The 15,447-nt window shown below is 46.6% G+C and overlaps 4 protein-coding genes across 5 annotated transcripts in view; 3 read left to right on the top strand and 1 right to left on the bottom strand.

Moving 5' to 3' along the window:
* LOC119399510 (alkyldihydroxyacetonephosphate synthase, peroxisomal) overlaps positions 1 to 15,447 on the top strand; it is a 470,712-nt gene that overhangs the window by 181,144 nt on the left and 274,121 nt on the right. The gene's annotated exons all lie outside the window — the stretch shown is intronic.
* On the top strand, positions 65 to 958 carry LOC119400709 (intraflagellar transport protein 27 homolog). The gene is made up of 4 exons (XM_037667705.2): positions 65 to 120; positions 239 to 318; positions 419 to 478; positions 858 to 958. Exons 1-4 carry the CDS (start codon positions 84 to 86, stop codon positions 945 to 947), a joined length of 267 nt encoding a protein of 88 aa, XP_037523633.2. The 5' UTR covers positions 65 to 83; the 3' UTR covers positions 948 to 958.
* Positions 1,000 to 4,418, top strand: LOC125759304 (ras-related protein Rab-27B-like). The gene is made up of 3 exons (XM_049417737.1): positions 1,000 to 1,131; positions 2,559 to 2,668; positions 4,249 to 4,418. The coding sequence occupies exons 1-3, from the start codon at positions 1,041 to 1,043 to the stop codon at positions 4,348 to 4,350; spliced, it is 303 nt and encodes a 100-aa protein (XP_049273694.1). The 5' UTR covers positions 1,000 to 1,040; the 3' UTR covers positions 4,351 to 4,418.
* LOC119399508 (PHD finger protein 10) lies at positions 6,001 to 10,422 on the bottom strand. The gene is made up of 2 exons (XM_037666313.2): positions 9,671 to 10,422; positions 6,001 to 7,256 (listed from the first exon to the last, which is right to left on the bottom strand). The coding sequence occupies exons 1-2, from the start codon at positions 10,352 to 10,354 to the stop codon at positions 6,090 to 6,092; spliced, it is 1,851 nt and encodes a 616-aa protein (XP_037522241.1). The 5' UTR covers positions 10,355 to 10,422; the 3' UTR covers positions 6,001 to 6,089.

Here is a 15,447-nt window from a genome sequence, read left to right as displayed (position 1 = left end):
CTCAAAACTTTACATTTGTTAAGCGCCGCAGCTTGTTACCATGGCAACTCGGAAACAGCAGACGACGCAACGCCGCAGCAAATATGACGAACATCTTGCGCGTGAAGTGCGCTGTTATTGGTAATCGTGTACACTTGTCGCATTCATATTTGCTTTGACTAGCGCGATTAAAGCGGAATAACAAACTCTTTTGCTTCAACAGCGTAGCTTTAAAAAAAAGAATGTCTCGTTTTCTCAGGAGACGCCGCTATCGGCAAGACGGCCCTGATGCAAGTGTTTCTGCACGACCGAAGCTACTTTCCCAAAAACTATTCAATGGTGAGCATCGAATAACGAGAAAACTAAGAGGCATACACGCAAGCTGTCTCGTCAAACGTACTAAAACCCTAATGTGTTGTTGTCTTGAAAACATGCAAAGACAACCGGAGTTACGCTTTCGGTCGGCAAAGTCAACATACCGGACACCAAGGACGCTGTCGTGAGTAGTGCCAATTGGTAATCCATCTCTAGCACATGGAATATTGCGCAATGATTTATTATACGTTTTGAAGCTACACTATCATGGCATCTTGTAAGTATATATACATAGAATTTTTTATTTTATTTAACTGCACTTGCCAGCACTTATTCGGCAAAGAGCTGTTCCAATAGGTCCCCATTTGGAACTGTGAACTACTAATTGGAGATAACAAGCATTCCAATTACTAGGCCAAATAAAAAATTTCACATGACCATATATATTGAGTGACACTCCAAGTTGCATATGCTATACGTTTGTTACATTCGGGGCCCAATGCTCACAATTGTTTTGACCATGTTGATATAATTGACTTTTTTTTTTTACTTTGCTTCCACAGGAGCTCTACCTGTACGACTGCTCAGGAAAAGAAGTCTATCTTGATTTTGTCCAGGAGTTGGCGAGTATTAATCCTACTGCAGATTTATGATCAGACAAAAAAAAAGGCAGCCTAGATCTCGCCTTGATACTGGCTCTTTGTATAATTTTGTTTCAGTGGGCAGATGCACCCTTGGCCATAATAATGTTCGACACTTGCAACGAGCCTTCCTTCCAGCACGTCTCAACATGGGCCTCGAGGCTCTCGAAGAACAGCACCTGCGGTCCTAAAATTGGTAAGCGAATCCATGGGCAAATGTGAACACTCTCAAGATATACTATATCAACAAAGTTACAGGAGGAGGAATGAACTTTATTGCGAACCAGCAATTTGAGTGGCGCGGCCTAGGCCTCCCATGTGGGGACGTCGAGGTCCAAGTTACAAACTTTTTTCATTCAACCATTCCTTACTTCCACTAAAATGCAGGTATCTTGTGCCACACTTTTGATACTCGGAAGTTCTGACAAGTCAGAAGTGAGCCGCGAAATGATCTAGCCATGTTTGAAAGTTGCAGCTATACCTTTAAAATGTTGCAACAATTGGTGCGACATGTAGGAGGTATACTTTATTAGACGAAGTTGTGATAAGTTGTGTCACTGACGTCTTTCTCGCTTCGAATAAAAGAATTCGTCGTAACGGCTAAGTTTTTAATCATTGCCATTTGTCAGTAGTGATTAATAAAATAACCCGGTGGTATTCACGCTTTGAGGATTTAGGAATGTGCACATGTGCCAGTGTTTGCACAATTGAAACAGCATAACCTCAATGGAAAGAAGCTCGCCGTTTAAGTTTTTTTCACCATGTAGTACTCCGTTTCAGTAAGGCTACACCATACACAGAACTCGAATCGCGGTTCAAGAAAAAAAAAAGGTATGATTGCGCAAACAGCGCATTGGGTATCTGCAAATGAACATCCTAGCACCCTCTATAGCTGGTACATATGTGTGCTGTGGTGAACATTGTTATACTGAATATACTGTAAATTTGCGTTCAATGTACTAAAAACGCCTTCTTGTGTTTTTTATTTGACAAAATCTCTAAGCGAAATTACCTGCTGTTGAATATAGACGACATTTCGAAGCATATGTGTTCAATCTTAGGTCTTCTTGCACTCGATTATGGTATAGGGGGTATGATGGCAATAATTTCTGACTGAATTTAACTTGCCTGAAGTGTAGAGGGCTTTCATACCTAGGCACTTTAAACAACCCAGTTGCATCACAAAGGCGGATACATTTTGTGTGAATAAAGGAAAGTATTGTAGTACATTATTCAGATTTCTAGGTGCACGTGCTTTGAATGCATCAAAACATTAGCTCACTAGCTTAACTGTCATGAGACAGCAGCCAGTAACTAGTTTTAGTACTGCATACATAGCGTCCGTAACGATGTTACGTATGTAAGAGTGTCACGTTTCGCATAGAGTTTGTGTAGAACTTCTGCTCATGCACACTATGAAACGCATCGCTCTTATGTATGCAACACCATTATGGACACTACATACTGAAGCATAACATTTCAGAAAGATTGAAAGGACGTGACATTATTTTCATTCAATGCCAATCCAATAATTAAGTTGTCCAAGATTATTTAAAAAAATTTGACTTGATAGGTGTGCAGAGCTTCTTTCATTAGCATTGCATTCGGATTGCATCGTTGCAGGCGTCTTGGTGGGAACCAAGGCAGACCTCAAGGAACGCCGTCGCATTTCATCCAAGGAAGGTCAGGAGATGGCGGAAAAGATCGGTTTCCACTACGTGGAGTCATCAGCGGTAAAACAAAATTTACACCAGAAATTGACTGGTGTTGGTTATTGTTGTCAGTGGAAACAGCATAACGGTGCCTTGATGACGCTCTATCGATATTGCGAAAGTGCATCAAGCGTCTCAATGCAATGGCTTGCGCAAAGCGAATTCTAAAGGAAACCATCAGCATTGTGCGCCATACATGTCATGGTACATGCTAACATGCAGGACTTTCTATTCTGTCAAAAAAAGCATGTGCCAGTGATATAGTAACCAGGCTTCAGTCCCACAGCTCAAATCCCAGCATCGGAACATCATTATGTTTATTCAATGTGTGGTGCTCGTGGATAGAAACGCAGCATCAAAGCCTCTAGTATAACCGGTATGTGCAGTGGCCCAAGATAACCGTGTCATGTCACTCCCAATTTAGGCAACCAAAGATGATGTTTGCCCTGATGCAAGTGCTCGAGTCAAAATTACGCCCGCCCCGCCGCGGTGGTCTAGTGGTTATGGCGCTCGACTGCTGACCCGAAGGTCGCGGGATCGTATCCCGGCTGCGGCGGCTGCATTTTCGATGGAGGCGAAAATGTTCGAGGCTTGTGTACTTAGATTTAGGTGCACGTTAAAGAACCCCAGGGGGTCAAAATATCCGGAGCCCTCCACTACGGCGTCTCTCATAATCATATGGTGGTTTTGGGACGTTAAACCCCAGATGTTATTATATTATTAAAATTACGCCAATATGAGACGAACTAAAGGCCGTGGAAATGAAAGCATGAGCAACTCTTAGCTGAAATTGTCAAGCATGATTTCGTGAACACTGTACGGTCGACATCAAATGTTTTAGTCAACTAGGTTCTGAGAATACTTTTAACATCACAGCGATTTGTGATGTATTCGGTCTAAATGCAGTACATGTTGTTGGCATATCTTAGAGCTGGCCGTAAATCTAAATCAAGGCTGTGCAGGCGACATCACATCAACAGCATTACCGTATGCGCTCGAGTAAGGGCCGCACTTTTTTTCCGTGATTTTGATGGAATGCGGCCTTTCCACAGAAGTGTGAAATTTTTGTTCAATTTTCAATCCACGTATGGAAAAACCTATTTAATCGTGCCATATATCTGCTTATAGCACAATCGCAAGCGGCTGTGCTATAGGCAGTCGTCAAAATGAACGGCAGCACAAAGGATCAATGGTGCCGTCGAGAAAAGCGACAAGATCTCCCAGATAAAGCTGCGCGCCCGAAGCTCACAGATAGCGCCGCATGACGAAGCTGCAGGACAGCTATTACCATCTGGTGGCTCCTGCGAAAGGCGCTGTACGAGAGACGTGACGACGCTGCCGTTTGCTGGCGAGATTATTTTTTTTTTTTCAAAATTTGGACTGCCAAGTTGTGGGGAGCGGTCCTCACACGAGCGCAACCCTTAGTCAAGTGTATGCAGTATTATCTACCCATCTGGAATCAGTCGAGCTACCATCATGCTCTAGAATTGGTTGTGTAGTATCCATTATGCTAGCCAACCAAATGCTATCCACGTTTAAAAAGTAGTGTTGGTACCACCACTGCTGCCAGTTTCCTTACACGCGAACCTACAAACTTGCAGAAAGAAGGCGAAGGGGTTCAGGAACCATTCTTCTATCTCGCAAGCCAGTGGCACAAGACCCACAACGAGAGAAGCGAACTGCAAGATGGCGACGTCTTGTGAACCGACCGCACCTAACGCTGCTGTGTCTACGCTTTTTCGTGCACCCAGTTGTACGGACAATAAACAAACATTGATTGATTAATTAACGATGCAGGAGAAATTTGTGCTGTGGCTACAAACAGACACCGGGTGAACAAATTATGTACAATTCCCATGCGTTATTTGCGAGACCATTAAATAACACACCTGGGCATACTGTATTATCCACCCACTGTGGTGACTCAGCAGGCTACTGTGTTGAACTGCTAAGCATGAGGGTATGGGTTCAATTCCTGGCTGAAGCAGCTGCATTTCGATGGAAGCGAAATGCAAGAACACCCCATGTACAGTACAGTCCACTGTTAAAGGGTACAGTGTGATGAGCACCTTTCGTATTGCTGGCCCCCTAGCTGCAAGTGGACGTGAAAACACTGTTCGTGCACGGTACTAGTCCGTCACAAGGTGTCAGAATTGTCAACTACCTGCAGTCTTATGGTAATCTAAGTCACTGCGCTTTTGCAAGAAAGCGAAACCTGAACCTTCCCCGCATGCCAGTGTTCCCTTTAACAGTGGACCCGTCTGTACCTAGATTCAGGTGCCCATTAAGAAGCGAAAGTGGCACAGGAAAAACAAAGGAGGGACATGCGCTGCTAACTTGTTCATACTTCGCACCCAGGTCTGTTTCGACCCCGTTACTACTACCGTGTTAATACACGCAGCTTGTACAGCTGTAAGAAATGAAACAACCAAGACAGTTGAGCATATTGCTCCTGCTGGACACAAGCTGCAATGCATTATGTCATAAATTTAAACATTTCGAGAGATCTGTCTGGCTGGGTGAATTCTAGATGCTGATGTGGCTCAAGCCAGTTTTTTGATGGACCCAATGTTTCGCAACCTGTTCAGTCCCTTCGTCCGGGCTCGACTGTATCAGTTGCGGAAGCAGAACAATTTCTTCTGTCCCCATTACCCCTCGTTGGGAACGATGCCTTCTGTGTACGTGCACAGCCCTCTCGGCAATAATGGAAAGGAGGAGTCAAGGTGGAAGGAGAAGAAACAACACTGCTTCCACAACAGACACAACCAAACCCTGAAAAAAGGACCAACAAGTCCCGAAATGATTGGTTCATCTAAAAACTTTGGCTGGAGCCATCTGAGCATCTAGAATGCCCATGTCATGCACAGTTCCTTAATCACCATAAGAAGTGCTTCTCTCTTTATCAAGCCCCTGACTAACTCTGACAGGTTAATTAAATTATGGGGTTTAATGTGCACATGCACCAATTCACCCAACTGTCAGTCCTACTTAATGTGCCAAACTGCGTGTAGTGGAGGGCTCCGGAATAATTTTGATAGCCTGAGGTTCTTCCCTACGCACATAAAGCACAGCACAAAAGCCTTTGTTTGCGCTCTGGCCTCATCAGTACGTGGCTGCAACACCTAGATATCAAACCTACAACTTATCATCCAGAGGGGCCCCGCCACTGATCCACCACAGGAGGTCCCTTTTGGATGCTGCTATGTGCTCCGCTATTCATGCGATGACTTTCTTTCTTTTTTTCCTTCTTTCTTTTTACCCAGCTACGTCACGGCATCCGTGGCTACCCACTTCGAAGGGAACAGGCACCTATTATCATCATCATCATCAAGCAAGACAGTTCATCACACCGGTTTACTTACGAATAAAAACCGAGTCCAGGCTCATTTATTCACTATATTACAACGCGAACAACAACAGTCCTGTAACACCACAGTCTTCGTCACCGGCCTTTTCGTTGTCGGTAGCAGCTCTGGCAATAGATGGTCACACTCCGCTTATGGTCCACAGGACTGGGACCCTTCCCGTACTCGTGGTGCCACTGAACCCTGGGCCCCTCCGGGCCCGGCGTGTTGGTGTTGCACGTCGCGCACCGACCGCACAGTCGACAGATCCACCGGCCCGCGGGCACGGACTTCATGCCCACGCAGAAGCTGTGGTAACCCCGGTCGCACCGGTCACAAAACATCATCTTGTCCTCGTTGTCAGTCGCCATGCACACGTTGCACATCTTGCAGTCCATGCACTGCCACCGGTACGACTTGATGGCCGCCGCCATCTCCGGCAAGATGTCGAGGCATGTCACATGACCCACCTTCCCGCACTCGGAGCACGATATGAGCTCCTCGCCCTCTTTCGACACGTCGGCGTTGGCGCAGACCTTGCAGAAGCTGGGTCCCGTTGCGGTGCTCATGTCCATGTCAGACGCAGGCGAACTGCCACCACTCGAACTGCTGCAAGAGCCTGAATCCGACCCCGAGCTATCTTCGGATTCGGATTGGCTTCCGTCCGAACCCGGGTGCGTGTAGACGGAGCCGATCTCCTGGGGTGGTCCGTAGAGAACCGTGTTTATTGGCAAATACTTGAGCTCCTGTGGAGTGTAAACCCGGTAGTGGTCTTGGTACTGCCCCGGTATCAATGCGACGGGGTACCGGCGCCGATTGGCTGGCATCACTTCAACCTTCTGTATCTTTTTCAACGGATACTGGATCGTGAACGTCTGGAGGTCAAAGCAGGAGCGCCGCTCTTCGCGGCGTTCCTCGTTGAGGTGCTTGTTGTACTCGGCCGTGGAGGCGACTGCCTTGCGGACGAAGTCGGCCATCTTGCACTTTTCGATCGACACGGCGGAGTAACCGCGGTGCTTCTCTACAGTGTTCTGCTTGTCGCGCTCCCGGATGTAGTTGACGTACTCCTGATACTTTTCGGGGTAGTCGCGCATAAACAGGTCGACTACGTCGTCGGCACGAAGGGCGGTCAGTCCGAGGTCACACATGGTCATCGTCACCACGCCGTGCTCCTTGAGAAACTCCTTTTCGTCAAATTCGACCTGCCGTCGGACGAGGTCTGGATGTTTTCTCTTGAACGACTTCACGTTTAAGAACTCGCACACCTGCATAAGAGAAACAAAGGCCAACATCACTGAAGATAAGCAAGGCAATGTTCCAGCAGGTTTATCAACATGTTTGTGGCTACAGGTTATGGGGCTGTGCTCTGAGACGATCGGTTTTGGAGATTTCGCCATAATATCGCTTTCTATGCACACTGAGTGGCTGGGTAAGGAAAGGTGGGCAAGCATCGCTTCTATCATTCAGGGGTGCAACAGCCAAAATAGGATTTGGAGGAATTTTTGGAGCAGCAGTACACTGCTTTTGGAGCACGAAAATTCATATTTGCCGTAATTCATATTTGCATATTTGGTGCAGGTCACAGAAAGAGACTCCATTTTCTAGCACGAAATCCTAAATTTGGAGCAGTATAATAAAGAAGACTCACTTTTAGAAAAAAAAATGTATAAACCATTCAACATCAGCTAGCTCGTGCACATTGCACGTGAGCACTGTTATATTAATAAAGGCAGTGTGCTGAATCACCTCACAGTGCAAACAATGACAAAGTCCACATTGGCGTTTGCAGCGCTTGTCATATCATTTGACAGGCACTGCCAATGCTGATGTGGATCTGGCAACCTCGAAATTCAAGAGATTAATAATAATAATTATTGGGGTTTAACGTGCCAAAACCACAATATGATTATAAGGGACGCCGTAGTGGAGGGCTCTGGAAATTTCGAGCATCTGGGGTTCTTTAACGTGCATATAAATCTAAGTACACGAGTCTCAAGCATTTTCGCCTCCGGCAGCCGTGGGCGGGATTGGATCCCGCGATCGAAATTCGGGAGATTCGTAAAGCTGGGGCGAGTGAGGGTGGTGAAAAAAGAAAACAGGCATACGTTGCTTTATATTATTTGTCAGGGCGGCAGAAACGTCATACACAGCTCTGAATGATTGCAAGTAATTTTTAGACGTCAGCGATCATTCTAATATTAGTAATGTTATGGCATGTACATGCGTGAGTAATCAAGGAACAAACTGTGTTCTGTCCCGTGACAGCTAGTAGTAACGGCCCCTTTTAAATCTTAGTTCGCCTTTCCGCAAGGCAGGCACTGTTGTCTTGCGGTGAAAGTGGCTTAAGAGTTGCACGCGATAGAAAGAAGGCCAGGAAGTTTTAGAACCACTGTATTTTTTTCTTTTCTTTCGCGGTGTGGTAAGGATTATGGTTAGGGTCTGCGCATTTGGATTGGATTGAATGATGATGCCCAAACTGCAGGTGGCCAACGCCGCCTCCATTTCTTGCTAAAATTAGCGCAACCCAGAAAATTTTTAGGCTGGTCGGGCATTTTGGTGTAGCGTGGTGCAATTTCAACAAATTTCATGGTTATGGCTCAGCTTGGTGCAAAAATAAGGAATTGTATCAAATTGGTGCAACCGGTGCAGCTGTTGCACCCCTGATCACTGGACACACGAGATTCTGTCACACAGAGCGACACTACTACAGAAAGTGATGCTGTGTATCAACTGTGGCTAGCTCTCTTTAGCCTCAAGAACGCCATGCAGACCTGATGAAGTCATCACTTCGCCATACTTCAGCAGAGCTTGGAATGCAACTTGGAATGCAATGTAGAAGACCACAGAGAGGGTTTCGCTCATTAATATATAGGTGGTATGCACTTGACGTCATCCACCAGGAGCGTTAGCGTCAGGGTCGCCATTTTGAAGGCCTGCGCTCTCGCCGCACACGCAATAAAGTCGCTGCATGCGCTGTGTCCAAGATCCATACGGTGACTTGGATGACAAGAGACCTCCGGAACAACTGCATGCCAACGCACGGACAGCACAGACGGCATGTACAAACAGACCTTCAAAATGGATAGACGATGGCTCAGATCAAGGCTCGGTGCATACCCCCATATGGCCTTGCACGCCTTGTGTATGCCCACATACTATGCAACACGACCTGGCAAAAAGAATGTTTTACGTTCGTGTCATGGCTATGTGTGGTGCTGGTTAATACTCTCAGTGATACACATCCAGCAATACCCAAGAAGGGTTCATGGGGAACAACCACTGTTGTGACAATTGGTAGTGCAGCACATGCATAATGCAGAGGCCGTGGGTTCGTACCCCACTGGCAGCGAGTTGTGTTCTAAATTTTAATTAAAAACTAGAAATAACACCCCAACGCTGTTCTTGCCTTCACATGGTTTTGTCTAGGAAAAACGGGCACCTCAATCGATTTCCCCTTCTTTCGTTCATTCCATACATGGAGGTAACATGTACAGAAGTTAGTTTTAAAAAAATTCTAGACGTTCTAGTGGTGTTCAATGTTTACAAACAAGGTACACAGGATGTGGAATTGCTCCAAATAGGTTTCTTTTCGCGCAATGCGAGCTAATTAGCAACTCGACGTCTGCGATTCAATGAAATCTGCAACCACACAAACACCCAAAACGGCATACAACCGCACCTGCTCCTGGAGCATGTAGGCGTCTCCGCAGTCTTGCGGCCAGTGGTATTCGAAGAGCTTGTCGGCCGTGATGGTGGTGGGGGCCTCGGAGGTCACCTCGTCGTCCGAGAAGCGCTTGCGGCCGCCGCTCTTGACGCTGCTGCCACTGTTCTGCGAGTCGCAGTCCACCACGGTCGGCGCGAAGCTCACAACCGGCGTGCGCTCCCGGTTCTCGCCGCTCGAGTCCGACGCCTCGGCCGACTTGGCAGACGGCGCTTCTTCGCCGCCGCCTTCACCTGCGCCGCAAGACGACGACGGCTCGCGCTCCTCCATGGCAGCCTCTTCGTCTTCTTTGGGCGCCGTCGCGCCCGCCGGCGTCGCAGCCCCCGACGGAGGCTCCAGGTTCCACGAGCTCCGCGTGTCCTCTTCGAAGACGGCGACGCCGTCGGCGGTGGCCCCTGGTCGTCCAGCGTCGGCGCCACCGGCGTCGGAGAGCTTCTCCGGTAGCGGCGGGGCCGTCGATTCTGAGACCGCGGATGAGGTCGTCGTTAGGCTTAGCTTGGGTGCGTGCGGCTGCAGAAAGGTACCGGCTCCCGACGACGTCGTGTTCCCGTTCGATCCCCGAGAGTCCGCGTCGCCTGCTGCCGGTGTCTCTTGGCTGTCGAAGCTCGGCGTTGGCCAGGCTTCGCTACCGTCCGCCGACATTTCGGTTCTTTTTTTTAGTCTGAACTAGAACAAATTGTGCCGTTGACACCACGCAACAAAAGTTTGTTTCGGCCAACGGTTTCGGAGTTTCGGCGTCGCGATTTGCGCGTGATCAGTGTTGCCAGGTCGGACGAGGTGGCGTCGGCGGCGCCGCCAAAAGTGAGAGAAACTGTAGCCCAAATGTAGCCAAAGGCAAAAATTCTTCTTTGCAGTTTTATTTTTTATTTGGACATGCATCCTTTTTTTTTTTTGTGCAACCCGTCGTTAGTGTATGAAACAGTTTGTGTTCAAGAACGTGAAAGTATCGATATTCAGGCGCTCCAAGAACGTTAATTTGGGGAAGAAAATAAATAGCTAAATTCTGCATGCTGCGTTTCATGGCCAATCCCCCATAGTGTGGGTACATGTCAAGCAAGCAAGCAATGCGTTACCATAAATGCGTCTAGTCAGTCCGTTGCTCTTGGAAAGTGACCTTCCAATGCGAGGTCTTCCATGTGACCGGTTTTCAGCAGCCCTGCAGCATTTTACGTATGAAGTAAAACAGGGTCAATGTTAATTTCGTGCGCTTTCCTTGACAAGTTGTATGACAGCTTGAACTACGTTCATGGCTTTTTGTGGGTGTGCGGAACATGAAGGAACCAGCACCCCCACCAGACGCCACGGCGTCCTCACGTGGACGAAGGCAGCAGTCGGCTTGATCAAGAATAAAAAAAATTTTTAGGCGAATCTGTGTCTGGAATAACGAAAAGGCTAGGTACAAGCAATTTACGCTATTCACTATAGCGGCAAGCAGGACGTCGGCCGTCGGTAATCTGACGTGCGGTAGGGCGCGTCGGCATTTATACATGCGGCATCGAACATTCGCGCCTTAACGCTGGTGGCCGCGCGTTACCACAGAACACGGCGTTACTTCCAGAGTAGACTCAGCCAGTGGCGTAAATCCGGAAAAATCACAAGGGGGGGAGACATCTTGCCATGGCGGCCATTTTGTTTTTTATAAATATAGGTTTAATTTTAATTTATATAAGAATAACATCATGCTTTGAAATAACATTTAAAAAACTAGCATGGGGCCCCAGCTCGCGTAATTGCGTTGTTCTATTGAGTCTTCTCTGAGCCGGTCGAGCGGCAGATGCGATTTCAGTAGTCTCACACACACGAGGGGTACTCAACACAGGTACACACAACAATATAAACAGCCATTTGAAAAACCTGAATGCGCTATGTTTAACTGTCAAGCAATTCAAGTATGTTTGAAAGACAAATCTCAAGGGGGGGACACATTCAAGGGGTGTTCCCAAATCCTGAACACAAGGGGGGTCACGACTCTCCTGACCCCGCCGCGATTTACGCCAGTGGACTCAGCTGTTCGCGTTTGCGCTCTCGAGACAACAGGTCATCCTAAAACAATGTGGAATGTTCCCAAACATACTAGCGCGGTTTGCGCACGGAAGTAGCAACACGCGAAATGGGCCGGTTAACATAAAACATAAAAAGAAAGGAGCGCGTGTGGCAACATATCGCCATTACACACATCCATGTCAGTTTTTTTACAAAACTGAGTTTCTATCGTATATAGCTTTAGTTCGTAGAATTTTTCTCCTGGATTAAAAAGCAAAAGCTGATGTTGTTAAGCCATGAAGATTGTACGGTACATTACAATTTTTTCGGGAAACCATATTACTCTTTTATTTTCATACATGTTTTGCGCAATGCGAACCGAAATGTCCGTCTAGGAACTTAAGGCGAACCCTTCATGCCTATACTTCTACACTTCGTGCACGCATCCAGATAATTATTTTGAAGGTACAACAGCACCACTCGCTCCTCTATGTATATAACTTTTTTTTTTGAAGTGAAATTGCTGCGAAAGCCACCCTTGGCACCTTCCATGCGGACCTACAATATCTCTGGAACATAAATGTGCAGCTGGAATTCAGAGCGGAAGAAACCTGCGGATGTTTCCAACATTCCAGCGTCCAGCTTCTATTATGTGGAGGATGATTACGGCCCTAACCCTCTATCCTTCCGTAAGGAACTAAGGGCCACCAAGCAAAGTGTTCTTTGCATAAGAACGCTTTGAGAATATGCGCCTCGAACCCCGTGAACGGGGCTCCGCGATCGTATAATCCCTTATACTCTCACTGCTTCCTTCTGGCGAAGAATGAAACATACATGGACAAATAGCTGCCCTTCCCGACCCATAGGAACCACAGGTGGGATCCATCCCTGACGGAATCCTTCCATATTACTGCCGTCAACCTGGGAGACAATTTCTACCGACGGCGATTGGTGTAGGCTCCAGGAGATATTCCCTGAACCCTGCGCCACCACGTCATCCGTCTGCCAGGACATACCGAAGTTTTTACTTTGTAATGGACCTGGTGGGGAGTTAACAGCTTCCGCTGGCGTTTAAATTAAGAGAATAGTGTGGGCATTCGCATCTTGTTAACACGCAATGTCTCATCGGAATGTACTGTTGAGCACACCGTATCCTTAAATCGTTAATCAGAATCCTCAGAAGGGCAACAATCTTGTTAGGGAGGGGAAGTCGCGGAATGATTATTTACAAAATGGACGTGAGGGATACCGTTTCAAACCAGTCACAGTTTCGCCGCAACGGCGAAGCAATAAATGCGATAGCAAAAAATTGGAATGTATACCGTGAAGAATGGAAAGCAGCTCGAAATTTCCAGCGCGTCACCCAAGAGCAAAGTACGCACGAAAAGAACACACATAGGACGAGCGCGAACTATCAAGTGTCACAGCTCGACACTTAAAGCGCGCTGCTCAAACATAAAGAAGGAAGTACGAAACGAACACGCAAGTATCCACAGGACGAGTGCGAACTAACATCTGTTACTTATTAAATGCGAAGCATTTCTTAGCGAACTTCTGCGACTTTGAGCGTATCTATCTATCTATCTATCTATCTATCTATCTATCTATCTATCTATCTATCTATCTATCTATCTATCTATCTATCTATCTATCTATCTATCTATCTATCTATCTATCTATCTATCTATCTATCTATCTATCTATCTATCTATCTATCTATCTATCTATCTATCTATCTATCTATCTATCTATCTAGCCGCCTACGACTTCGTGCTCTCCTGGCCGTTTCGTTAAATTGGTGTGGCATAACGTGACCTTATTAGGAACATAATTGACAGGTCATAACATGAAAATCATGACATGCATGTCATTAACAGCATGATTTACATTCCACGGCCTTGGGGCTCTTGTGGCCGTTCCGTTAATTTAATATATGCCAAAATTGGTATGGCGTGAAAAGAGTTAATGACGAACATAATGACAGGTCCTAACGTGCAAATCATGACACGCATGCCATGTGCAGCATGATTTACATGACATGGTCTCGGCGCGCTCGCGGCCGTGTAAGTGAATGGATATATACGGAAACTGGTATGACGAGACATTTCTGCATGACGAACATAACTGACATGTGGTAAGATGAAAATCATGACATGCATGTTATGTAAGACATGATTTACATGCCACGCTCATGGCGCACTCGCGGCCGTTTCACTAGGTATACACCAAAATTGGTATTGCGCGATGTGACTCTATGAAGAACATGAATAACAGTTCGTAACAAGAAAACCATGACATGCATGTCATGTATGCCATGATTTACATGCCACGCTTATGATGCATTCGCGGGCGCTTCGCTAACTTGATATACACCAAAATTGGTATTGCGCGACGCGACTCTATGACGGACGTAAATGAGAGGTGGTAACATGAAAATCATGACATGTACATGATTTGCATGCCATGCTCATGGCGCACTCGTGGCCGTTTCGCTAGAAATATACAAGAAAATTGGTATTGCTCGTTGTGACTGTATGACGAAAGTAAATGAGAGGTGGTAACATGAAAATCGTGACATGCATGACATGTACGACATGATTTACATGTCATGCTCATGGCGCACTCGCGGTCGTTTCGCTTGCTTGATACCAATATTGGTATTGAGCGACGCGACTGAATGACGAAGGTAAATGAGTGGTGGTAACATGAAAATCGTGACATGCATGAAATGTACGACATGATTTACATTCCGTGCTCGTGACGCAATCGTGCCCGTTTCGCTAGATTGATATGCACCGAAATTGGTTTTGCGCGATGTGACTGTATGAAGAACACGAATAACAGGTGATAACATGAAAACCGTGCCGCCCCGCCACGGTGGTCTAGTGGTTATGGCGCTCGACTGCTGACCCGAAGGTCGCGGGATCGAATCCCGGCCGCGGCGGCTGCATTTTCGATGGAGGCGAAAATGTCTGAGGCCCGTGTACTTAGATTTAGGTGCACGTTAAAGAACCCCAGGTGGTCGAAATTTCCGGAGCCCTCCACTACGGCGTCTCTCATAATCATATCGTGGTTTTGGGACGTTAAACCCCAGATATTATTATTATTAAAACCGTGACATGCATGTCACGTGTGTCATGATTTACATGTCACGCTCATGGTGCATTCGCGGACGTTTCGCTAGCTTGATATACACCAAAACTGGTATTGCACGACGCGACTGTATGACGAACGTAAATGAAAGGTTGTAACATGAAAATCATGACATGCAAGTCATGTACGACATGATTTACATGCCACGTTCATGATGCATTCGCGGCCGTTTCGCTAGCATGATATGCACCAAAACTGGTATTGCGCGATGTGACTGTATGAAAAACATAAATGACAGATGGTAACTGGAAAATCATGATATATGCATATCATTCACGGCATGATTTACATGCCACACTCATGGTGCGCTCGCTGCCGGTTCGCTCGCTTGATATACACCAAAAGTGGTATTACGCGACGGGACTGTATGGCGAACATAAATGAGAAGTGGTAACATGAATATCATGACATGCATGTCATTATTAGATGACATGATTTACATGACACTGTCATGGTGCGCTTCCGGCCGTTTTGTTAACTGGATATATACCAAAATTTGGTATGGCACGAGACGAGTGCGTGATGAACATAAATGGCAGGTCATACATTGTATATACCAGAATATACGTTTCATTGAGATGGTATATACCAGATTGTAC

This window comes from Rhipicephalus sanguineus, chromosome 7, assembly GCF_013339695.2.
Source record: "Rhipicephalus sanguineus isolate Rsan-2018 chromosome 7, BIME_Rsan_1.4, whole genome shotgun sequence".
Classification (NCBI taxonomy): Eukaryota; Metazoa; Arthropoda; class Arachnida; order Ixodida; family Ixodidae; genus Rhipicephalus; species Rhipicephalus sanguineus.
Note: the sequence above shows the minus strand (reverse complement) of the source record. Positions and strands in the feature narration are given on the sequence as shown.